General features: G+C 44.6%; 1 protein-coding gene across 1 annotated transcript in view; it reads right to left on the bottom strand.

Moving 5' to 3' along the window:
- Ero1a (endoplasmic reticulum oxidoreductase 1 alpha) overlaps positions 1–24,084 on the bottom strand; it is a 33,318-nt gene extending 9,234 nt beyond the window's left edge. The window contains exons 1-9 of the mRNA XM_032918066.1: positions 23,875–24,084; positions 13,774–13,893; positions 12,229–12,312; positions 11,412–11,450; positions 9,603–9,676; positions 9,447–9,520; positions 6,551–6,671; positions 5,132–5,169; positions 1,597–1,608 (exon numbers count right to left, since the gene is read on the bottom strand). Of these exons, the coding sequence (XP_032773957.1) occupies positions 1,597–1,608; positions 5,132–5,169; positions 6,551–6,671; positions 9,447–9,520; positions 9,603–9,676; positions 11,412–11,450; positions 12,229–12,312; positions 13,774–13,893; positions 23,875–23,988 (676 nt within the window). The 5' untranslated portion in view covers positions 23,989–24,084. The remainder of the gene's footprint in view (positions 1–1,596; positions 1,609–5,131; positions 5,170–6,550; positions 6,672–9,446; positions 9,521–9,602; positions 9,677–11,411; positions 11,451–12,228; positions 12,313–13,773; positions 13,894–23,874) is intronic.
- Positions 24,085–27,077: the final 2,993 nt, after the last annotated feature.

Raw genomic sequence — 27,077 nt, 5'->3', positions numbered from 1 at the left:
CCAGGCGATGGTGGCACATGCCTTTAATCCCAGCACTCAGGAGGAAAAGGCAGGCAATCTCTGTGAGTTCCAGGCCAGCCAGGGGAACAGAGAACCCCTGCCTAGGTAAGGAAAGGCACGGCGCAGCGTGCCTCCAAACCTGCTGACCCACCTCCAACCCCAAGGACAAAACCCAGCTCCTCCCAAGTTGGCTGTGCCCCCACGCATGCCCCAGCAGTGTGCACTCGCACACATCCACTAAATAAACAAAGACATGCACTAAAATTAAACGTAAGAATCGTGTTTACGAAACGAGATTTTGAGGACGACAAAAGATACTTCCTGTTGAACATTTTCATCTAAACAGACTAAGGCCAAGCAAGCTCTGTTTCTTCATACAGTCTGTCTGTCTGTCCATCTGTGGCAGTGCTGAAGATTTAAACCAGGGCTTCTCACAGTCCCAATGAACTATATGCACCTCTTTTTCCTCACTTGACACAGGGTCTCACTAATTAATTCATGCAGATGGACTGCCGTGGAGCTCCTTCAGTAGCCCAGACTGGCCTTGAACTTGCAGTCCTCCTGCTCAGCCTCCCCTCAGTAGCTGGGATTACTGACCTGCACCTAAAAGGCTCGGTTAAGCATACAGTCTTTAGAATAGCAAAAAATATTTCAATCTCGCCCTAAAGCAAAAAGATTCATTAAAGAGACAAAGCAGGGGTTGGGGATTTAGCTCAGTGGTTGAGCGCTTGCCTAGCAAGCGCAAGGCCCTGGGTTCCGTCCCCAGCTCCGGAAAAAAAAAAAAAAAAGAGAGACAAAGCAACCGTGAAATATATTTGCAATTTTAACATTCCTACAACATACCTTTGGCAAAGATAACTGAACCCAAGAGTCAGCTCTAGAATCAACATGCAAAGATGTCTAGACCTCCCCCTGGTAAAAACCCAGTATATCCCATGCCTCAAGTAGTCAAGAAGAGATGTTTTCTATGTCAGACTCGGAGGCAAACACCCAATCTGAATTGCCAGATCCTGAGGCAGGCTGCCCCGAATCCGTGACTCTAAAGAGGCCCATGTCATCTCTGCTTTCACCTCCATCACTTTAGATAAAAAAAATAATAAAAATAAAAATAAAAATTAAGGGCTAGCATGGTGGCTCATGCCTATAAACCCAACACTTGAGAGACACACAGAGGACTGCCAGAATTCAGGGACAGCCTGAGCTAGCTGGTGAATGAGCTGCGGGCCAACCTGGGCTCCCCCTTCCTAATGCCACAACCCTTTGATGTGGCTTCTCATGTTGTGGTGAAACCAACCATACAATTATTTTCATGCTACTTCATAACTATAATTTTGCTACTGTTATAAATCATAATTGCCTGTGTTCTCCAAGGGTCTTGGGCGCCCCCTGTGAAAGGGTTGTTTGACACCACAACAGTAACGATCTACAGGTTGAGAACTACTTATTGCTCTAAAATAACAAAGGGAGGAAACAAAATATTGTTTTGACTGTCAGTGGAAGCGGACAGAAACAGTAGTCTACCACAATAAACACCAGAACACACATCTGCATACACAGGCATAAGTGACATACATAATGCACGGTAAAAATACGTACCTTTATGTTTTCCTGAAAAACAAAACACTTTTGTTACATTATTATAGATTACCTCCACCTTTCCCTTCTGAAATGCTACACTTTCAGGAAAATATTCTAATGATTCTTTTATTCAGTGTATCCATCCCTGTAAGATCAGGAGGAGGATACCCAAAGCCACATCTCTAAGCAGCTGGGGTTTAGGCTCACAGAGGGCACCTGTGCTGACAGGCAGAAGTGCAGCATGCTGTCCCCAAGCAGCTCACACACCTAGAGTGCCTATGTGCACCTGAACAGTAAGTAGTCTTTTTTGTGCATTTATTATCCTAAATCTATAACACGATTCCGTTAAGGTTTGTATTACTGCTTTCACTCCTCCAGATGACGTAAGATTGAACCTTGGGACTGTTTTCAAAGACTGCAAAATTCAAATTCTTCATAACACAGCACTTTATATGCAGTTGCTCTCTTACTGCTGAAACACAATCATCATTGTTCCCATTTTTCTTTCTGTTTTAGATTATATTTTTATTGAAAAAATTTTTGATATAATACTTTTGGATTGTATTTTCCCCTCCCACAAATCCTCCCCTCATCCCCAGTTTCTCACATATCCAAACCCACACCCTTCCTTGTTCTCACATTAGAAGCAAAAAAGGTATATACAAATTAATAGGATAAAAATAAAAACAAACAAAGATGAAGGGAACAAAACAAAAGAACAGAAAAAGAGGGCTGGAGAGATGGCTCAGCGATTAAGAGCACTGACTGCTCTTCCAGAGGTCCTGAGTTCAAATCCCAGCAACCACATGGAGGCTCACAACCATCTGTAATGGGATCTGATGCCCTCTCTGGTGTGTCTGAAGACAGCTACAGTGTACTTATTATATAGAATAAACAAATCTTAAAAAAAAAAAAAAAACACAGAGAAAAAGCAAAACAAACAAAAATCCCAGCCAAAGCATTACAAGGAGAAACCTCCAAACTTCCATCAAGTTCATTATATTTTGCTGTTTTTCTTAGCACCATCATTGTTTGTTAAACATGTACTCATTACCAATGTTTTTAAATGATTTTTAGATGTATTTTGTTTTGTATGTTATCTGCATGTATGTGCGTGCACCACCTGAGTGCCTGGTGCCATCACGGATCAAAAGAGAACGTCAGACCCCTGGAGCTGGAGTTATGATGATTATAAGACACCACGTGTGTACTGGGAACCAAACTCAGTTTGCACTGCCAAGACAAACACCATTTATATTTTGGAAACTATGATGCTTTTGTGTATTTAGGTATTGAGAGGTATTGTTCTATAAACTATACTATTTTATATGTGTTTTTCCTTCACCGTGCTGCTGATCATCCTTTATTCATTCCCACTTCCTCTCCACAACTCCTCCCCATTGTTACATATGTACCAATGTTTGTTACAACTGTACTACACTGTGTCCCTAGACACATACCATGTAGCTGGTTTTCTGATAATCACTGAAATAGCCCCATCTCCACTAAAATGAATGAAAGTGATTAAACAGATATGAGCTGATGATAGAGAACACTCAGCTATGCATTTGCACTTCCCCTAATTAGATCACCACACACAACTCTGGACAGCCTGAAACGTTCTTTCTTGTTTCCTAAGGAAGACTGGCTATGACATCAGCGACTTTTCAATGAAGTGAGAGAGTAAAAACCTTCCAGATTCGCTGAGGTGCAGCAAGGCTATCACTGAGTCCACCCTGGAGAACAGAACTGGTGTCTGAGTGAGAACGGCCCCTACAAGCACCTGTATCTCAATGCTCAGTCCCCAAACTGTTTGGGAAGGAGTAGGCGGTGTGGCCTTGTTCAAGGGTGTGTGTGTCACTGGAGCTGGGCTTTAGGTTTGCAAAGCCCAGGTCATCTAGGTTGGGCCTCCCTGTGCCTTAGACTTGTGGGTCCAATGTGAGCTCTTGGCTCCTTCTGCAGTGCCATGTGCACCTGCCTGCTGTCACACTAAAACTGCAATTAAAACTCTAAATTAAGTCCTCTAAAACTCAAATGCTTTCTAAGTTGTCTTGGTCACAGTATCTCTTCACAACAATATAAAAGTAACTAAGGCAATAAGAATATGTAATTTCAAAAATATTCAGAAATTATATCTGGAAGTTTGATATTGTATGTAGAATTCTTAATTATATGTAGAATTCTATAAACTATTATTAACTGAGAGGGCAATTTGAATCCGCACATCCTCTTGGCATCTACAGAATGCCTTCCACAATGGTAACGAACCAGTCCTTGCAAGAGTAAGAGATTTTTACACTGCTCTAAATAGATAGTATCCAAAATCAAACTTTTGTTGAAATTAGAAAATGTGTCAATTTCTCTAATTCTTCTAAAGAAATTGTTCAATGGGGAAAACAGCTTCCATCATTATTTATCTAGCAACTTACTCCATAATTACCAGGCTCTATATTGAGATGATTACTGCCCATATCCCGAAGCACTGGGGCAGATGAATGCATACATAAATAACAGAATGATGCCACCAGCAGCCAGATTATAAAAAGGAAGCAAACACAGCATGGACAGCTTCACAGAGAGCCAAGATGGCTTCCAACGGAGAAGGGAACTGTTTCAGCAAAGGCAGCATTTAGACCAGATCTTGAATGTAAATGGACAATGAAAACTTATATTCAGTGACACATAAGGCATGTGGATTTATAATCAGACCATATGTGGAATATGAATAGAACTCAGTCTTTTACTTGAGGGGTGTGTGTGTGTGTGTGTGTGTGTGTGTGTGTGTGTGTGTATGTATGCATGTATGTGTATGTATGTGTGTATGTACTATGTGTATGTGTGTATATGTGTACATGTATATGTGTATATATATGTATGTATGTGTGTATGAATGTGTATGTGTGTGTATGTGTGTTTGTGTGTGTATGTGTATATATGTGTATGTGTGTATGTGTATATATGTGTATGTATGTGTCTGTGTGTGCGTATGTGTGTATATATATGTGTATGTATTGTGTGTGCATGTGTGTATATGTGTGTGTGTTGTGTATGTATTGTGTGTGTGTATGTGTGTATGTGTATATGTGTGTATTGTGTGTATGTGTGCACGTATGTGTGTGTATATTGTATGTGTGTATATGTGTATGTGTGTGCACGTGTGCACATGTATGTGTGTGTGTGTTTCTTATTTGACTGAGAATCAAGCCCAGGGTCTCAGCCATGCTTACCGAGCACTGCACCATTGATCTTTGTCTCAAGCTCAATTTCTTTTTAAAATTAGGTAAATGTTTGGGATATGAACTAAACCAAAGTAAGCAAACAACTACTTAGTGCACTACAAAAACAGGTAATGAATCTATAACCTAATCTTCATATTCCAATGGTCTAACCAGGAATAGCCTTACAAGAATAGCTGTGCCTTCCCAAGGGTGAGTTCACTCTCAGAAACAGAACCACTGGACTCAAGCTGCCCTTGCCACTTAAACCTTGCCTTCCTCTTCACCCCAACCCAAATCCACTAGCCAATAATCCAGAGAAGATGAAAATAACTCACCTTGCCCAGAAGCCAAAGGCCTTTGAATTGTCTGTGGCCTGCAAACAAAAGGAGTGTACTGTATGAACATCAGTGTTACCGATATCGTATAGTTGTATCTGATTAAGGAGTGTACTGTATGAACAGTGTTACCGATATCGTATAGTTGTATCTGATTTAGAAAGTGAAGTAGGTAATCATGCAGATCTTCTGTCCCTGGAGAATCATACACACACCTACACACAGATACATATTCTTTAGCGCCTTCAGGCTTCCGAGGGAAGAACCGGAAGCACTTCTCAGTCACGCAGTGAAGAATACAGAGGAGCTGTTTCTCCCAAGCACTGAACAAACATCTAACTTAAGTTTCAGCTTCTCCATCTGTGGGCAGTTACAACTGTGATACATTGTTACCATAAGAACTAGAAGAGCGCTTAGTCCCGTCCCTCCCCGGTACCGAGATGCTGCTACAATCCAGGCTTCTTACACAGCACTGCGGAAGCCTAAGCCCACCCTCCTGTGCGCTCACCACTCGCAGCGGCAACCCCAGCACCTGCTGCTTCGGCCAGCCCGGTCTTAAGGCTCAGATGGCATCCACTACCGCAAGCGTAGCCCTGGGCTCCGCTGTAGGGCACGTCGTGGGTAGCGCTCTGACCTGCGCCTTCAGCGGGGAAGCTCAGAGCCTGCCCAGCCTGCCGTCCAGGCCCTGCCCGTCCCGCCTCTCGTCCCCTACAGATGGGGCCCTGCGCCTATGCAATCAAGCAGTTCCTGGACTCCTCCACCATTCGACCTAACCCTATGTGAGGGCTTCAGCGAGGCCCTCAAACAGTGCAAATACAATGACGGTCTGAGCTCCCTGCCTTGAAGAGGCAGTGCTGCTCATAGCCTAACCCCTCACCCGAGGAGATGGTCCTTGTAAGGAAGGACAATTCTCACCCCACAGGAGACATAAATGTTCAATTAAAGAGTTTACTTTAGACCACCAAAAAATAAATAACTGTGACATGTTTAGCACTATGTGTAACATACAGTAAGTACACAAAAATGTCACCTTGGAGCTGTTCTTGGAAATTAAGTTGACGAGGATAAAATAACTGAGGCCACAGAAAGGAGGAGAGAGGAGTAGCAACGGGAATCTTAAGTGGTAGACGCTAGTCTGTACCCACCATTGGCTACAGTGGTCTTGGTGAAGGACAAGGCCCTGATCCCAGAGTTACTGCATCTACATAATAAGTGCCTGAAACCCACAACACACGCAGGAATTCTTGTTCAGTGTCCAATCCTAAAAAGGCCTAATGTTATCCAAGTCTCTAAAGAAGTAGCTGTTGCAACTTGTGCCAGTGCCCTGGTAGGGAAACAGGACAGTTAAGTTTCTATGTCCCCATCAATCTTTTGAGAACAGGAACCTGCTTGGCACAGGCCTAGGGAAACAATACCTACTTAAAGCAGTTTTCTTCATAGATGACACTCCATATCCTCCAAGCGTCCGGCCCCTTGTAACCTGTGTAGCGCTCAGGGTTAAGGAGTAAATCCACATACTCAGCATCGGGGGACTGTATGTCTGCAAAACAAAATGTTCCACCAAATCTTACCTATATCAGAACATTTTAGGAGAAGGAAAAATGGGGGAAGGGGCAGATCTCTAGAAGTCAATGCAGGTGACCTTGGCTGAGATCCCTAATAATGGGGACGTGGGGACGTGAAACCTCTAGAGGTCACCTCCTATAGCCAGGCAGGACCCCCAGTGGAGGGACAAAGACACCAACACACTCACAAAGTTTGTGACCCAAAATTTGTCCAATCTAAAAGAAATGCAAGGACAAAGATGGAGCAGAGACTGAATGGCCAACCAATGACCCAACCAACCTGAGACCCATGCCATGGGTGAGCACCAATCCCTGACACTATTAATGATGCCCTGTTAAGCCTGCAAACAGGAGCCTGGCATAACTGTCCTCTGAGAGGTTCCACCCAGCAGCTGACTGAAGCAGCTGCAGACACCCACAGTCTAACATTAGACAGAACTCAGGACCTTATGGTAGAGTTGAGGAAAGGATTATGGTCCCCAGGGGGATAGGAACGCTACGGGAAGACCTTGGAGGCTCCCAGAGACTGAACCACTAGCCAAAGAGTATACACAGACTGGTCCTAGGCACCCACACTTACTTAACAGATGTGCAGTTTTGTCTTCATGTGGGTCCCCCCCACACGAAGTGTGGAGTCCCCACATGAAGTCCCCAACTGGAGTAGAGACTGTCCCTAAAGCAGCTGCCTACCTATGGAATCTGTCCCCTAACTGGACTGACTGCCTTGTTTGGCTTCAGTAGAAGAGGATGTGCCTAGCCCTTCAGAGACTTGATGTGCCAGGGTTGGGGGATACCAAGGGAGGCCCCCCTCTTAGAGGGGAAGTAAAGGAGGAATGGGGGAAGGGATTATGTGAGAGGTGGGACCAAGGAAAGGGGCAGTGATTGGGATGCAAAATTAATAAATATATTAATGGAAAAAAAGAAAATATTTTTCTAGGTGAAAGAAAGAAAAAAAGAAAGAAAGAATTCTATGGAATTTACTGTTTAAGAAAATGTCTGAGTCACTCCTGACCAACTATGCAAACACTGAAGATGATGTTTTGCCCACATTAGTATGGCAGCTCATCACTGACTGGGAATGAAGAGAGGATTGTTTCTTGGGAGAGCAACACCTTACACAGGTAAAACCCTGGGTCTAATCCCTAGCACTAGACAAGAAAAAAAAAAAAGGACATTAAAAATCACACAGCCACATACAGATATTTCTCAAGTGAGACACAGAAATATTCACATAAAATGACTCTGAGCTAAACCCAGGAGAGATGCTCATTTTCAGATTTGGGGAACAGAAATAAGACACCAGGACTACATGGCATGTATCCTACTACAAAAAGGTGTTTTGTTTGTTTGCTTGTTTGCTTTTTGATTTTTTGAGACAGGGTACCAAAGAGCCACCGGCCTCTGCGTCTGGAGTGCTGGATTAAAGGAGTCCACCACCACCCACCGTTTTCACTAACTTTTTAAAAGCTCGTTAGTCTATTACTATAGGACCATAGAAATAATATCAAAATTCAAATTTAACTTAATTTTGCTTAGGCAATGCAGAGGCACACAATGCAAATAGTAATAGATAGTAGAGAAAGAAGAATTAGAAGAATCAATAAATCTTGGTCAAAGTCCTAACGCATTATAAGGCTGTGCAATTTCAGCACTGGCTGCAGATCTGACGTCATGGCTCAAAATTCTCTGCACTAAAAGGTTCACAGTCCAGCGGCATCTGCAGGTGACGTTCTCCTCTTTCCTACACTTAGCCATTCTTGCAAAATGCAAAAGAAAGAACTACTTGATACATGAACCTGCAAAATGTAACAGGTAATTTTTTATAGGAACTGTTTTTAACATCTTTTACCTGTGATAAGAAATACAAGTAATGATATCGGCCATCTCTACCATATTCGGTGAACCGGTACGTTACATTCACAGTGCTGCGTAACCATTGCAGACTTCTGTTCCCAAAACTTTCCTACCACCCTAAGCAGAACTTCTGATCATTTAACAATAAATTCTCCATTCGCCGCCCCAGCACATAACTAACCGCTAACCTACTTCCTGCTGGGAGGCTGCCGTCCCAGACAGTTCTCGAGTGCATTCATGGGGCAGCACTCATCTCTGTACACCTTCTTTCAGCCACCGAGTTTCCACGGTTCCACCGCATTACAGCATTTGTTGGAAGCTCGTCGCTTCTTACGGTTCAACGGTATTTATGTGGATCATACAGAACACATTTGAATTATTTTTGCATCTAGTGAGAGACACACAGACCGTTTTACCTTATGCATCTTATTAATGAAGATTGGTCTCCCCGTGTCTGAGCCTTTCTCCAATTCTTTTGAGTTACATACCAAGGGATAGTCCTACGGTTCTATGTTTAGTTTTCTGAGGAGCGGTCATGCTATTAGGACCTCGATATTTAAAATAATTTTTTTTTTAAAGTTGGGGGCAGGGGTTGGGGATTTAGCTCAGTGGTAGTGCGCTTGCCTAGCAAGGGCAAGGCCCTGGGTTCAGTCCCCAGCTCCGAAAAAAAGAAAAGAAAAAAAAAGTTGGGGGCAGCTTCTGGAGCAGCTCTTGATACAGCACTTGCCTAGCATCCAAGCCTGAGTTTAGTGCTCAATACAATGAATGGAAAGCAGGGAGGCTGAACAGGAGGCAGGCAAGCAGACAGGAAAGAAGGGAGGATGGATGAGTGAGTGGGTGGTTGGATTCCTAAGGCATCATCTGGAATGTAATGCGAGCTCTGACAAACGTCATACCATCAACTTCACAGAAGCTGTCTGAAGAATCATCGTGTTTCGTCCACTGAAGAACAGCCTTCTGGGTCTCCTCACTTCAAATAAGGAAAATTGCATTATTCTCTCTTGCAGTTAACTGTGATGCAGAAAAACAATGGCTCACGAAGGGCAAATCACCTCAGAGATTCGTCCACTGCTCCGAGCCGCTCAGCCTGCTCGCACTCCTCAAGGAGGTTGGCTTCCTCAGAATACTACGCAGAAAGAAAACAGACTGACACATCTTAAAGCCGCTTCCTCCTTCTACGGACTTGAGACAAGGTCACATTATGTAGCTGACTTCACCACACAATTTCCCGGTTTCAACCCCCTGAATGCTGGGATTATAGGCAAGACTCAGGCAACTTTAAAATTAAAAGCTAACCAGGCATGTTCTGCCGGCCCAGGCTTCAAAGCTTATAAAATGAGCTCTTACATCCAGAGTAGGTGAAAGGCCCTTTGGCCTCCTGTTTTTGTCAGAAACACATTTTACTATTCCATTCACAAAATAAAGGTCGCTGTGACAAACAGGGACTGAACTGCCCACTTCTGAGGAAAAGCTTCTGAGGTACATGGAAGCCATGGGGTACATCAGAAGGCAGTGTCCCAGTGACCTGACTGTAAGCTCTGGCTTTCTCTTTCCTCATGGTCATGGCTGCATTTATCACATGCCTCGGCTTCCTCCCACGCCCTGACTGGAAAAACACCTTATACCAGGTCTGTCGGTAGCTATCTAAAGTACACGCTTTAACACTATTTCTCCATGATATCGAAACACCCACATTCATTTTCTTCCCATAGGCCTGTATTCAGCACAGACCAAGCTCATGAGAGTTGATAACATCACCAAGTTGGAAATTATTTCAGATGAGATTTGGCATGTGAGGGTGGCATAGCCATAGACTGAAAATGATTTCAAAAGAAAGTTTTAAATAAACATCAAAGGGCCAGGAGACGGTCCAACAGATAGACATGCTTGTCATTCAAGCTCAATGACCTGAGTTCGATCCCTAGAGCCCAGGTAAGAAGCCAGGGGCAATGGCATCTATAATCCCAGCATGCCTACAGTGACGGGAGGCAGAGACAGGAGGAGCGACCAGAAATCAGGACCAACTGGCCTTGAAGACGGTGTCCAGCTTGCAGAAACGAGAAGCCCTGCCTCCACACACAAACACACGGGCAAACACACCCAAAACTATTTAATGTGTTTTTAATTTATTCAAAAAATATCATATGCCTATGTATACTTATTGAAATGAAAATTTTTAAGTCTTATCTAAATTTTTTAAGTTAAAATAACTTCTTAGTACCATTTAGTAATTTAATTAGCTTCTTAACTACATTTATCAAACCTTACAAGGTTATGGAAATATTTCTAACGGACATTTTTTTAAAATAAATTATTATTTTAAATTTTTTATAAAACTAATCACAATCTTCAGAACTATATTTGATGATTAATCTATTCAAAATGATCGAAACTCCAGCTGACTATTCAGTGCAGATATTTTCTAATACCCCTTATGTATGTGTGATAACTTAACTCATGTCTCCTAAGTTCCATTCTTTGAGAAAATTCTGAACAGCATTTAACTTAATTCTGAAGTGTCCTAATTTTGTATTGTTCTTAAACGAAATGATTTAATCCAAGCTTGGCATTTAAATGATCGGGAAAGTGAAGTAGGAAACGTGGATGAAATGCATCTGGCCATCACCGTTACCTACTGGATAATGGGTCAGTAGGTCTGGCTATCACTGTTACCTACTGGATAAGGGGTCAGTAGGCCTGCATCTGCCGCTTTGACTTAAACATCTTATATAATATCCTTAAAGGAGTGCAAGCTGCTAAATGTAAACTAGCTTTCAAGCCATGTCACTAAGGAGAGTAGAAAGAGGGATTTTCCAAAATTTTCATAGACATCAGTCACATCGGTAAGTGTATATGCATACCTTGTAGCTCGCAGACTTAATTCCATCAGGAACTTCATCCTAAAAGAGAACATATTCATGGTATCTTCTGGAAAAATACTTTAAATTCTTATGACGAATGAGAAAAATTCCCAAATTACTGGAGACTATTTTTAGGTAAGAAGAGTTAAAAATCCTTAAATAATTTCTTTAAAGTAAGTAAAAATTCAACACGTATGGTAGCATACGGCTCTAATCCTAGCAGTGCAAGGGCAGAGGCAAGAGGCTATGTGTACTTGAGACCAGCCTGGCCTGCAGTGCAAGAGCAATGAAGTAAGATCTTCTCTCAAAAACAAACAAGGAGAATGCAAGGCCCAGATATTGCTGATCATGTACTTACTGCAGTCCCGTGGAAATATAAAATGCTTACAAACATCCCATAACTCTTGTCAGCGTGCACACAAATGCAGTATCAGGCTAATTAAACCGTGACTATTATTACTATTATTATTAATTAAATGATAAAATTGTAATTCTAAATAGATTTTACAGGGCTTAGAGACGGCTCAGACAGTAAAATGCTTCCCACAAAATCATGAGAACCTCAGTTTAGATCCTCAGCATCCGAGTGAGAAGCCAGGCTGGAGTCAGCCCCTGTAATCCCGGTGCTGAAGAGGCAGCCACCATCTTGCCTCACCAGATATGCAGGTAAAAGGGACAGATAAGTTTTATATTTACAAGTTTAGGTTTGTAATCTGTAAACTGAATGCTACATTTAAGCAGAATCAAATAATAGTGTGATTAATACTGGCCCTTTCTGAAAATCTGTAAAGAATGAAAAAGCCGGGGCAGTTCTTACAGAATGGCAGGGTTTGACAGCACAGTCTCTTCTTCCACACTGGTTGATGTCGTTCCAGAAAGGACATGGCTTCCTCAAGTTTACCTACAAAATAGAAAGTTATAAAAATATAAAGCCCTGAGAGCATAAGTGATGGTCGGCGTCATGGTAACTGTTGGTTACCATGTCGTGGTTATGTTTTATCCAACACTACACTGTTTCTCCCACTGTCAGGTTTCCTTGTGTGTGTGTATAAACGTGTAGCTGCTGTAAGTCTGGGGAGAAAGGCATAGACCACCACTAAACAGACCCTGGATGGACGGCAGCTGAGAGTCAGGGCCCACGTCAGTGCCACACAGCTCCTATTTAAGCAAAGAACAGAAGGAACTGCGGACCAGGTTTTCCAAGCTCTTTCAGTAATGTGCTCACTGACCAACTACTGTTAAGTGTTTAATAAATCCAAAAGTGCTTCCTCTTAAAACAAAATATTTATAACAGTTGGAGCCCATCTGATAGCTGACAAAAGTTTTGAGAACACAGCAATCTATTTTACCCTTCTATTTCAACTTAACCAGATAGTTTCTACCTCTAGAAATTACTGAAGTGAAAACATCAGGGCTGTGGGAGAGTTCAGTTGGTAACGCACACAAGGGCATGAGTTTACTTCCCAGAAGCCCTGCAAAAGAGAGCAAGCACGGTGGCTTATGCTTGCAGTCCCAGAGCTGAGGAAGCAGAGACCGGATAACAGAGACCAACCAGTCTAGCCTACTGTGAGAGCTCAGGCCAGTAAGAAACCAAGTCTGGGAAAGACAAGTGCACCGAGAAACAACACCCACTGCTGTCCTCAGGCCTCCTCGGGCCTCCTCGTGCACAGGCTCTAGTGCGCACTCGAAGTCCAGTAGGTGGTTCTCAAGTTTGCAGACAGCTCGTTTGTGAACCGAGCTTTCCTACTGACTGTGTACATCTTAAGAGTCAGAGGCAGCCCAGCAGGTGAAGGTGTTTGCTGCACAAACTTTACAACCTGGGCTTCAACCCCAGAACTCACGAAAAGGTGAAAAGCATACAAAGCTGTCCTTTTACCTCCACAGGCAAGCCATGACATATGCACTTGCATGTACACACACACACACACACACACACACACACACGCACCTGCATGTATATACACACACACATGTACCTGCATGTATACATACATACATATATGCACCTGCACATATATACACACACATACACCTGTATGTATACATACATACATATATGCACCTGCACATATATACACACACATACACCTGCATGTATACACACATACACACATGCACCTGCATGTATACACACACATGCATGCACATACACACATGCACATACACACATGCACATACACATACATACTACATGCATGCACATACACATACATACTACATGCATGCACAAACACACATGCACATACAAATGCATGCACACTAATTTTTTTCTTAAACTTTGTACACATTTAAATAATTACCGATTTCAGTAAAAGTATATAATCACCCAGTACAGCGTACCTATATAAGAAATTGAAAGTACCTTGTAGTATCTAAAGTAGTCACTTTCAAGGAGCTTTTGTAGTCTTGGGAAAAGCCTGTAGTTATTAAACTTATCGATGGTCTCGACATCACAGGTACAGTCATCCAGGTAACCACTAACCTGTTAGAAGGGAAAAAAAAACCATTGTGTTTAAAGGTCCCTGATGTCACAAGGCTCTTTTCCTCGCACAGGCACCATTTTTAAAAGCCTGCTACCCGGCAACACTATCTTCCCTAAGACAGAGCATGTCAATGACCCAATGCTGTTGCTCTTCTCCTATCTCTAGCGCAGCACGGTGGCACTGCAGGCTCAGCTGAGCTCTGGGTACACAGAACTGGGCCCTGAGCAGCCGCCCCATAGCCCCACCGCCCAAGACCCAGGGACCTGACCAAAGGTTGACACTAAGATTAAGAAGGAACTGAAGGTGCTGAAGGGGCTTGCAACCCCATAAGAACAACAATGCCAACCACCCAGAGCTCCCAGGGACTAAACCACCATCCAGAGAGTCCACATGGACAGACCTCCAGCTGCATATGTAGCGGAGGATGGCATCCATGGGAGAAGCCCTTGGTCCTGCCAAGGCTCAACCCCCACAGTGTAAGGGAATGTCAGGGTGGGGAGGTGGGAAGGGGTAGTTGGATGGGGGAACACCCTCATAGAAGGGGGAGAGGGGATGGGATGGGGGTTTATGGATGGGAAACTTGGAAAAGGAATAACATTTGAAATGTAAATTTAAAAAATCCAATAACAATAAAAACAAAAAAGAAATAAAATTTAAAAAGGAGAGAGATATGTCTCCCTGTGGCTGGACCAAGAAACAAGGAAACTAAAATGATACTTCATCACAGGAACTGACACAGTAATCAGAAGAAAGATACAGAGAGGGGGTGGGGCAGAAATAAATGCTTCTGAATCCCTAGAGCCCATCTCCTACTTATGCCTGGCTATCTGGAGCATTGATTGACTGACTGTCACTGACTCTCTCTCTCTCTCTCTCTCTCTCTCTCTCTCTCTCTCTCTCTCTCTCTCTCTCTTTCTAAGGCTATGTAGCTCAGCTTGGTGGATGTATAAAGAGAAGAATTAATAAAACTCACTTTTAAGAGTGACAACTCCAACACTGGGCAACATCGATCGGGGTAATAAACCGACCACAAATGCTTAGCATGGATGCTGTGGCCCCACCTCCTAGAGCAAACTACTGCCTTTCTACATAAGGATGGAGTGAGAGTTTAGAACCAGCCGATGTCGCTGGCTGCAAAACTGAAAGTTTTGAGCATTTATCGGGAGCTAAACACCCGCTTAATGAAAGTAATGTGACATTAATTAACAAGTACATAATGATTCAAGAAGCAGAAAGAGAGAGAAATGCATCAACCCACAATGCTTTGGTGTGGCTGTTTGCACTGTAAACGACATTGGAAATAAGGAAGTGCCCCAACCCCTCTCTGAAGAGCTACTGACAGCAGACGTGGAGACCTTTCCTTAGGGATGTGGTCCCTGGAAGGTTGCCCATGCTCCCATGGCTGGCCACACACCCCTACATACAGAGCAGCACAAATGGTCCTCAGGGGATAGGGTTTTTTGTTTGTTTTTGTTTTTGTTCTTGTTTTTTAAGGATAGTCAGGCATGGGCTGGAGAGATGGCTCAGTGGTTAAGAGCACTGACTGCTCCTCCAGAGGTCCTGAGTTCAAATCCCAGCAACCACATGGTGGCTCACAACCATCTGTAATGAGATCTGATGCCCTCCTCTGGTGTGTCTGAAGACAGCTGCAGTGTACTCACATAAATAAAATAAATATTTAATAAATAAATAAATATAAGAAAACAAGTAAAACTTGATTAAAACACTGAATTAACATTTACCCTTGGAGTATGTGAAATCCTATAGTACCTTCATTTAAGAACGCTGAGAACCAGTAACGGGGTGGACAGACAGCTCGGCAGTTTACTGACTTTTCTCGTCTCATTTTCTAGCAATCTGACCCATAAGCCCTATCATTCTACCTTCATTCCTTTTGAGCTTGTAAGGATAGAAACCTCTAGCCTTTGCGTTGACCTAAAGCAACGACACAGAAGCAGCAGGAAGGGCGAAGCAGCCTGCGAGTTACAAAAGGAGAAACAGGACGGCTGGGGTTTGAGCCGACCTGCGCCAACCGTCCCAGGAGCTCACGACAAGGTGGAACTAAACCTGCAGGATGTCGCTAAGAACTGTCGCTTCAGGACACTCTTAGGTGCTCTCCTACCACTGTGGGGTCAACGCCTCTCCTGGGAGCTTCCAGAACATTCCAGAGTGCTGCAGTATTAGGACTACCTCACTCCCCTGGCTGTGTCTAGCTCATCATCTAGAACTGCAGTTCTCAACCTGCGGGTTGAGCTCCCTTTGGGGGCCACATGTCAGAAAAGCCTGCCTATCAGATATCTACATTGCAGTTCATAACAGCAAAATTACAGTTATGAAGTCGCAATGCCGTAACTTTATGGTTGGGAGTCACCCCAACATGAGGAACTGTATGAAAGGGTCGCGGCATTAGGAAGGTCGAGAACCCTTTGAACTAGAGTACAAAATCATGGAGACAAAGTCATGTTTGTTGACCTTTGTGATCCCAGCCTGTGGCACTGTGCTTCCGGAAGAGACACAGTAGATCTCGGTGGCCATTCCTGCGGTGGGCAGGTGAGTGGATGGTGCTGCCTGCTGTCCCAAGCTCAAGAGCACAAGGAGCAGTAGCGTGCTCACAAGGCAAGGAGCAAAAGCAGTACGGAGGACCCTTCGCGCCTCACTTTCTGCCTGTCCACATGTCATTCTAAACTGTGCCAGAGGAAGCCCAGAGCCAGGAAGGAACACAAGGTCCCCCAGAGCAGAGGTGGCACAGAGCCAGGGGACTGCAGAGGGACGAGAGGCAGCACAATGGGACACTTTTTTTTACCCTTTACCCTTCATGTAGAATAGGTCACACTCTCCACTACAACCATGGGTAACAGGATGGCCAAGGAAACAAAATAAAAATAACAGGGTTTCAACAGAGCACTCAGTGAAGAGACAAAGACACTTGGAAATCCAAGCCAACTGACAGTTCCGGGATGCTGGCCAAGAGGTGAGGCAGAAGCCCATCCTTGGAAGAAGCGTGACAGGTGTAACGTCAGCTAAGTTCTAGAAACTGGAGAACAATAGGCAGGTTACCAAAGCCGTCATAAGCAAGGGCTATGGCAGAAACACCACTAATGCAACCCAGACTCTTAGAAACAAAAGAAAAGTCCCAGGACGAGCGACAAGTGCTAGATGAGACAATCACGGCCTGGTGCTATGCTTCAGAACACACTTCAGCTCCTGTACCCACTGCGCCATCCCCGCAGGGCACAACCCTGCCTGACACGCAATCCAACCTTTGCAAAAAAAAATCCTTCTCAACCTCCCAAGTGACCAATACCTACTAAAATCTGAACTAGACTTTAATAACCAGCTTTGGGTAGGAAAACGAATAATAGAGGTAAAAAGGCTCCCAGTGGGTAGACAGAAGCTGTGCCCATAGCCACACCCACTTTGAAGACCTACTCTGTGAGAGCTGCCAAGCCTCTGGCAGTGCCCACTGCAAGCTCCCAAAGGTCGGTCTCACCCCACCACAGCCACTGTGCTCTGCAGTTAGTTAGGCCTATCGGGGTTTAAGACCCACCTCTGTCACTGAGCTTCCCATAAAATAATAACTTCCAACTTGCAGGATTAGGATCAGAACAGTAAAGAGAATAAACACTTGATTGTGAAGCATCACTATTAACCCAGCTCCATTACTCTCCGAAGCAGCCCACGTTCCCCTAAGGAGGAAGGTATATAGCCCTAGTTTTCAGTCAAAGATTCTAATGCTGTATTATTTCAGCTGTCCCACTGGAACGAGGGACCAGATTATGGAAAACTAGCATGGGATGGGGGAAGGGAGGCTGAGTCATATTCTCCACTACAGTTGACTTAGTCAAATACAGTAGGCAAGAAAAGATATATATGTAATCACAGATATACATAATATAACCTGTTGTGCCCATCTTTGTGATTTGTATGTAGACGGCTTGAAGGCTGACCACACTGTGTAAGGAGTTTATTTGACGGGGAGAAGGATTTTAAATCACAGTGAATGGCAAAACAAACTAAACAACCAATCAAAAGAAGTCCTCGTTGTCTTGTGCACAATGCTAAGAAAGCCTACTTCTCTCATAGATCAGAATTGTGCCCTCATTCAAACAAAGCACGGTACGGCCCTATCCCCTGTATTTGTTTCTTATGAAAAGCTTTTGTCCAAGCATCAATTAAAGAAAAGGAAGACAGGGGCTGGGGATTTAGCTCAGTGGTAGAGCGCTTACCTAGGAAGCGCAAGGCCCTGGGTTGGTCCCCAGCTCAAAAAAAAAAGAACCAAAAAAAAAAAAAAAAAAAGAAAAGGAAGACAGAAGGAAGAAAAAAAAGAAAAGGAATTCAAATCAAAAATAAACAACTAGGGGGCTGGAGAGATGGCTCAGTGGTTAAGAGCACTGACTGCTCTTCCAGGGGTCCTGAGTTCAATTCCCAGCAACCACATGGTGGCTCACAACCATCTGTAATGAGACCTGATGCCCTCTTCTGGTGTGTCTGAAGACAGTGACAGTGTACTTATATACATAAAATAAAAATAAACCTTAAAAAAGAAGAAAACTAAAATTATCAGCATTTGCAGATCGCATACAGTACATGCAGAAACTTGAGAACTCCACCAAAAGAAAAAAAACTCAAATTATTAAAAAAAAAAACATAGGATACAAAAATCAAATCAGTTGTGTTCTAGAAACTAATAAACAGACTATCAAGAAAACAAAATCAAAAACAAGGGCTGAAGGGATGGCTCAGTGGTTAAGAGCACTGACTGCTCTTCCATGGGTCCTGAGTTCAATTCCCAGCAACCACATGGTGGCTCACAACCATTTGTAACCGGACTTGATACCCACTTCTGGTGTGTCTGAAGACAGCTACAGTGGACTCAAACACATGAAATAAATAATTCTAAAAAACAACAACAAGAAAACAATTCCATTTACAATAGCATCAAACAAATAAAATCCTTAAGACATACAACCAAGGTGGAAAGGTTGGTGAGCATACGGAGAAACAGGGACCCCTGCTTCCATGTAAACCACCTGACATAGTGGAAACCAGCATGGATGCTCCTCGAGAAACTAAAAACATAGCTAGCTTAATCTAGCAATCCCACTCTGGGGACACAGCCAAGAGAATAAAGCCACTGGCTCAAAGAGACATCTGCACACCCGTGCTCCCTGCATCGCACAGTACCCGAGATGGAAAAGCATCTAAGCATCTATCAGGGTGAGACTGGATAATGTGACACACACGCCGCACAATGACCTCCCTACCACTCTGTCCTTTGTGGGATTCCAGATGACTCTGGAAGACGTAATGCGAAGCAAAACAAGCTAGATATAAACGTTACATCACAACCTCCCTCACCTGTGAGATCTAAGGAGGACACTAAGGGTAGGGGTGGGAGATGTGGGCTCTGAATGAAGAGCGTGGCCAACACAGCTGTAATTGTATTTGTTAAGAGAATAGAGCTTAAGTATTCTCACCACGTGTGCGGCTAGCTGGGAGATGACAAGATAATTAGCTTGATTTTAACCTCCCAAGGTATTTGTGTATAAAGGCATCTTCTAGAATACAGCCTACTGTTTCTCAATAAGTAAATGTATGTACTCATACTATGCTTTATTTGTCAAAGACTAGTGTACTTAATTTTATTGTGTTTGTGACCAGAGGGGCTAGAAAGATGGCTCAACCATTAAGGGCCCTGCTGCTCTACCTTGAGGACCAGAGGTCAGATCCCAGTACCCACTGGTATGTGAGGTGGCTCACAGACCATGGTAACTCCAGCTCCAAGGAACACAACGCCCTCCTCTAGTGTTCAAGGGCACCACAGCATGCGCGTGCGCGCGCGCACACACACACACACACACACACACACACACACACACACGCACACACAATTTTGTAAAGAACATAGATTTTTTTTTTAAATAAATATTATTCTGTATTTTAAAATATACATCATGGGGCTGGAGAGGTGGCTCAGCGGTTAAGAGCACTGGCTGCTCTTCCAGTCTTGCCCTGGAGACTGTGTCTGCGGTGTACTCTACGCAAAACTAATGCGTTTGTGGAGCTGGCATCTGAGTGTACTTCCTGCAGTAGCCCGAGGCAGACCTGCCACACTGGAGTAACTAAGTGTCCCCCTGCAGCAGCCTGAGCGCCTCCCCCACAGCAGCCCGAGGCAGACCTGCCACACTCAGGTGGCTGAGCACTACCACTGCTTACCAGACCTAAAAACAATAAACAGCATTAATGAAAAGGAATATACACTCGTGTTTAATTAAGTACAAAGCACGTTCATATGTCCTTCATACCAGTCTTCAACATTTCTTTTGAGATTATACCTTGAAAATATATTCCCCTACTTGTGCCTAAGCTTTCACTACACTCACTTTCTTTAATGATGTGTAATTCAGCGAAACTGTCAGAAAATAAAAATAACAAATGGGAAGGACTTCTTTTCATCTAAGTCTGTATCTGTGACACCAAATACTATCTTGGTTCAAAGGAGGAGTGCTTCCTGCACACGGGATTGTTTATTCAAATGGGGATAAGAGTCAACTTTCTATATAAATTAACGTCTATACTAATTAACGTCTTAATGGGATAATAAAAAGCAAGGGGTTGTAAGAAAGATTTATAAGTCTCAAACAATTAACCATTTTGAGTAATGAACGGTGTACAATAAGACACTATTCTGGAAAGAGTTCATAAGGGTTAGAGAAATGCCTCGGTGGTTGCTCTTGCAGAGGACCTGAGTTCAATTCCCAGCACTCACAAAGCTCACAACCATCTGAGTCCAGTTTCAGGGGATCCAATGCCTGACTCTGACCTCCAGTGACTCCTGGCCCTCACATGGTGCACATACACACACAAAGGCAAAACACTCATAGACATAAAATAAAGCTAAAAAGTTTTCAAATGATTTGCAGCATACAGTGAAAATCATGTTGAAACTACATAGTAACCAAAGATTCATTACAGCCATTGCCCATCAAAAAAAGCCCAATCCCAGTAAGCTAGGCAAACAGCTGGCTGAACTAAATGGTTTCTTTAACATCTTACACCGAAACCTCCCCCAACATCTGCTGAGCACCAATTAAACACCAGGTTTGAAAACCACTTTTTCTTTTCTTTTCTTTTTTTTTTTTTTCCTCCGGAGCTGGGGACCGAACCCAGGGCCTCAAGCACTCTACCACTGAGCTAAATCCCCAACCCCTGAAAACCACTTTTTAACTCAGTTTAGATCTCAACACGTGTTAAATTGATGCTCCAGGGACTTGTGGAGTGCTTATCAAACTCAGTCTGATTGCTTGCAGAACTCTCCATTGTACTGTGCAAGGACCTTCCAAGGTCAAACAACCACAGACTGACTGCCCTACTGCCCTGACTCAGACAGCACCTATGGACTGAAACAGACTTGATACCAATGTAACAACAGGAGGTGGGTGGTGATGAAGTAGATCCAAGGCCAATATGGTAAGAAAGGAAAGCCAGCAGCAGGAAGGGAAAACAAAACAAACAACAACAAACTAAGACTACTTGACTATCTCTGCCATTAGCTAGGCTACACTTTGGAAACAAGAATCTCACCATGTAGCCGAGGCTAACCTAAAACTCCTGATCAGGCTGACTGCAGATGTTACGCACAAGCACCACTGCTCCAGGCTAGTTTTACTATTACTCAAAGTTGACTCTGAAGAGGAAAACCAGAAATTCTTCCTTTAAAGAAAAAGTGACTTAGATGGTTGTGGGGGGCACACCTTTAAACCAAGCTCTCTGGAGGCAGAGGAGGAGCTCTGTGAGTTTGAGGCCAACTTGGTCTACAGAGTGAGTGAGAAACCCTGTTCCGGAAAGAAAAGAAAGAAAGAAAGGAGAGAGGGAGGGAGGGAGGGGGGAGGGAGGGGGGAAGGAGGGGAGGAGAGGAGGGAAGAGAGGGAAGGAGGGAGGGAAAGGAAGGGCAGGGGAAGGAGGGGAGGGGACCAACGAACAAAGAAACAAGGTTAGTTTTAGCAAATTCAGGAATACTTAAATCTGAGGATACAGGGGTTGAAAAGAGCTCAGTGACTGAGAGCAAGTACTGCTCTTCCACAGTACCCAGAGTTCTATTCCCAGCACCCACATGGTGCCTCACACTCCAGTTCCATCCTCTGCCCCACTCAGACCCCATCATGCATGGGGTGTGCAGACATTGCAGGCAAACACACATACACATTAAATAAAGATAAATAACTCTGAAAAATAAAAAAGAGCTGGGCATGGTGACCCTCGCTTTTAATCCCAGCACTCGGGAGGCAGAGGCAGTGAAATCTCTGTAAGTTCTAGGACAGCCTGGTCTACACAGTGATTTCCAGGACAGCCAGGGCTATATCAAGAGACCCTGGCTAAAGATAAATAGATAGATGATTGATAGATAGACAGATAGATCTTAAGATATTGTGACAACAGCTAAAAAACCCTTAATTACTAACCAAGAGAAAACATAAAAAAGTTCCTCAATTCTAAAGAAATATCCAAAAAGGTTGGGTGTGGAACAAAGTTGAAGAGTATTTGCATACCATTTTCCAGAGAACATACTGGAAAGTGTCACTCCTAGCAGCTTTCCTCAACACTGCCACTTAGAAGCTGCTTATTCCCATCTCCCGTGTTGAAACTGTGTTTGCCTAACATTTGTAATTAAAAGAAAAGTGGCCTTTTTTTTCTGAACTTCCAGCAACTCACCTCTGCTCCAAAATCACTCAACAAAACAATAAAATCCAAAAGTTTAAGGCGATGAAACAAGTAACACCTCTTCCTCCTGACACTCAAGCACCTTACAATATCATACTCTGCATGCACGTATTTCTGATCACGAACAGCTAAGACCCACGAATGACCTGGCTCTCTATCCCTCCATTTTTAATAAATGTAATTTCAGAGATCAAAGTCCACCAAAAAGGTGGCTATAAAAGGAGCCAACGCTCCACGAGTTAGAGTCATTTGCCTGAAGACCCTGTGTCCCAGATGGTGGATGGGAAGAAAGACTCCTGCAAGCTGTGGATTATTATAAGTACCCCCTGCTATGCGTACATTCACAGGTACAATATACATACCTACAAAATAAACCAGTATTTTAAACATCGGAAAAAACAGTAATGAACAAGTCTAGGGGGAAAGCCAGCGTGAGCTGTGGTTAATACAATTTACATATTAAGTAACTCAGTAATAAAATCATCTGATACACTTTTAAACAGAAGAAAGTCTGGGGAACCGCTAATATTCAAGAGATCTTCCAGACTTTACAAGACTAGCCCATCGACTGAATCCAGATACTTCTCGGTATTTGCTGGCTGTTAGAATTTTCTTAAGACTGCAAAATGAAATTCATAGTTATTTCAAAGCGTCTAGCCTAAATGGCCTCAAACAAAATTTACAGGCTACACTACGAAAACAAAATTCTTTGAATGTTTTGCTCACTGAACCCACATCTTCTACAGAAGTAAATCACAGCTCATAATCAAACTCGAGTACTGAAAAGCTAGGGGCCTGCCCCGGATTCGAACCGCAAAGGGGAAGTGTCAGGATGCGAGAATAAGCATCAGGAAGAAAGTGCACCATACACAGGCCGAGAAGTCACAGGACAACGACAGCCGCAAAGACACCAAGCAGTTGAACCAGGGCACCCAAAGAGTCCCGAAAGGTCATTTAACCTCTTGACAACGACAGCAAGACCTAAAGAACTGCTAGTCTCCCCAAGAGTCCGTGGAGAGCAGAAAGGCTGGGGACGTCCCCGGCAGTGCGCGCGCGAGGAGTCCAGGTGCCGGATCCACCCAGAACCCCGGGTCGGTGAACGCGGAGCAGCCATGGCAGGATGCGAGGAAGCAGTGTGACAAGCTGCCCAGGCGCCCACGCCCATCGAAGGGTGTCCCGGCCCGGGGTGATCGGGAACGCGGTGCGGGCCGCGCAGCAGGAGCGCCCGCGCCCGGAGATGCGCAGCCCGCGCGCCTCACCTGACAGAAACACCGCTGTGCCGCCGTCTCCTGCTGCTGCTCCTCGCCCTGGCCGGACCGCAGCAGCCACACGACGCCCAAGAGTCCGACGAGCAAGCCCCAGCCGCGGCCCATCGCCGCTCGCCGCACACCGCCCTCGGCCCGCGCCACCGTGCCTGGCTCCCCGGCGCAGGCCGCGCGCCCGCAGAAGAAGCCCGCGCCGGCCCCGCCCCGCGTTCCGCCCTCCGCCCTCCGCCCTCCGCGCTCCCGCCTCCCTGCGGACGTGCGGCGGCGCGCGCAACTGCCCAAGCGAGCCTCGGGCGGCCGCCTTCCTACGCGCCCGCCTCCGGTACACCTGGCCTGCGGCTCGCCGGGTGCGAAGACGCGGTCATCGCGGGGTCCGGGTATTCCCTGAACCACACTGCCCGGGGCCTGCGCTGTCCAGCCCGCCCCACCCCGGAGTTCACGCTGGCCCATCCCTTTCTCTCTAGGAGGAAATCGAGCCTGGGTTACGTGTCCGCCGTGCTCTGGCTGCCTAAAGCCAAAAGGATGTTGGAGTTCATCTCGGGGAGCACGGCCGCACACACGATCTAGTGGCTTTCTAGTTCTTCCCTTTCTCCCTCCTACAAAGGGAACAGGTGAAATTGGTTTCCAAAGGGCTGGCCGTCGCAGTGTACGCCTAGAACCCCAACCCTCCAGAGACCGGCCGGAGGATGGCTCAATTTCAAAGACAGTTGGAGCAACGTATTTCCTGCCCTATAGAGTTAGGCCCTATATTATAAATAAATCTTTAAATACAACAATAAATACATGTTTTATAGGGAAGATGTTAGCTCAATGTGTACTCCCGATTTATTCATAATTTTTTTTTTGCTGTGTTTTATGCGAATTAGGAATATTTCACAAGCAAGGTGGTGAACACTACCCAAACGCAAAAGTGGAAACCGGGACGGCTGGTGCCAAGAACCGGAGCCAGGCAGTGAGAAGCCTTGCTTAGCCTGTTATCTATAGCATGCGTTGTACACACAGTAAGATAATACGGCCTTATAAGCTTATTGTCTTCGTGATATCTATATTACAGCTCATACGGAAGTATGAAAGGAAAAGGAATTTTCTAGAACCAGATCATAGTTTCTCTTTTTCAGGTGTTTTTCCTGGTGTCCTTTGCACACAGTTCCAGATCCCAAGTAAGTTTCCATTCGATTCACTTCACAAAGCTGAGCTTGACTTTGGAAGTACTCAGATCCGTCAGGCCCAGCCCCTGTGTGCAAGACACCGGTAAAACTGATAATGTCACTGTCTTTTCATCCTTTGATGTTTTGTTTTGCTTGCGGGTAAGTGCATTTTTATTTTGATGAAGTGTCTCAGGGTGTATTCCTGTCTGATCTGGAACTTACACTGTAGACCTTGCTGGCCTCAAGCACACAGAGGTCGATCTGCCTCTGCCTCCCTAGAGCTGAGATTAAAGGCCTGTGTCACTACAACCAGCCTTTCAATCTTATTTTGAATTCACTAATAACTGCGTATATGGTGGGATATTTTCAATCCATATACACATTGTAGGAAGACTCAGTCACGTTGATATAGCCATCACCTCACCAGCTTTTTCTGATGCGAATGTTTAAAAATAAGTCCATTAGTAACTTCAATCTGTCAGTAACTCCAAAACACACTGTAAATAAATCACAGCCTCCATGTAATCCCATAGGTCAATGAAACTTTTTTTTTCAGTCTTAACTGTACCTTTGTGCCCTTTGACTAACTTTCCTTTCTCCAACCTTCTCTGGTTGCTTTTCTACAGGGTCCACGAGATCGTAAAACTTCACACACGTGCGATCACACAGCACTTCTCTCTCTGCTCTTGCCTCATTCCAGTTAGCACGGTGTTCTGCAGTGACAGCTGTGTTACAGGTCACCACATCCCCTGCTTTGTAAGTTGCACAGTACTCTGCATCGGGGTACACACACTCACAGGTCAAGGGACACACACTCACAGGTCTGGGTACATACACTCACAAGTCGGGATACACACACTCACGGGTCAGGGTACACTCACAGGTCGGGGAACTCACACTCACAGGTCCGGGTACATACACTCACAGGTCAGGGTACACACACTCACAGGTCGGGGTACACACACTCACAGGTCAGGGTACACACACTCACAGGTCGGGGTACACACACTCACAGGTCGGGGTACACACACTCACAGGTCAGGGCACATTCACAGGTCGGGGAACTCACACTCACAGGTCCGGGCACATACACTCACAGGTCAGGGTACACACACTCACAGGTCGGGGTACACACACTCACAGGTCGGGGTACTCACACTCACAGGTCAGGGTACTCACACTCACAGGTCAGGGTACTCACACTCACAGGTCAGGAGACACACACTCACAGGTCGGGGTACACACACAGGTTGGGGTACACATACTCACAGGTCAGGGTACACACACTCACAGGTTGGGGTACACACACTCACAGGTCAGGGTACACACACTCACAGGTTGGGATACACACACAGGTCAAGTTACACTCACCGGTCGGGGAACGCACACTCACAGGTCAGGGGACGCACACTCATGGGTGTGCTACTTTATTTGCCCATCCAGTGATGGACACTCAGTTTGCTCCCGGCTCCTATGTGCAATGCTGAGCCACACAGAGGTGTCTACCCAGACCTCAGGTGAGTGGCTAGGCTTGGGGGCTCACAGTGTAGTCCTAACACAAGTTTAGGGTCAGCCTGGTCTACATTAAGAGTTCGGGGCTATATAACGAGTTCCTGTCTTGAAGAAAACAACAAGAAACTCACCAAGCAAACAACAACAACAGAAATGGCTAATAAACCTGGGCATAGTGGTGTACTTTAATTCCAACAGAGACAGGTGGATTGCTGTGTGTTTCAGGCCAGCCTAGGCTACATAGTTAGTTCCAGGACAGCCATAGCTACACAGCAAGAACCTTGTCTAGAAAACAAACAAACAAACAAACAAAAAAACAGAAACATGAAAGACTGAGACAGGAGAATCATCATGAGTTTGAATCCAGTTGGAGCTACATAACAAGACCTTGTCTTAAAAAGAACTGAGGTAAAAATATGTGTACATTGAATCTGGAAAATAGCAGAGATCCCACAAGAACCTAAACATAAAATTGCAGTGTGGTCATTGCCATAAATACCCTTTGTGTGTACATCCGAGGGAGTTGAAATATGTACA

Source organism: Rattus rattus, chromosome 12 (genome assembly GCF_011064425.1).
Source record: "Rattus rattus isolate New Zealand chromosome 12, Rrattus_CSIRO_v1, whole genome shotgun sequence".
Taxonomy (NCBI): domain Eukaryota; kingdom Metazoa; phylum Chordata; class Mammalia; order Rodentia; family Muridae; genus Rattus; species Rattus rattus.
This window is presented reverse-complemented; position numbering and strand designations above follow the sequence as displayed.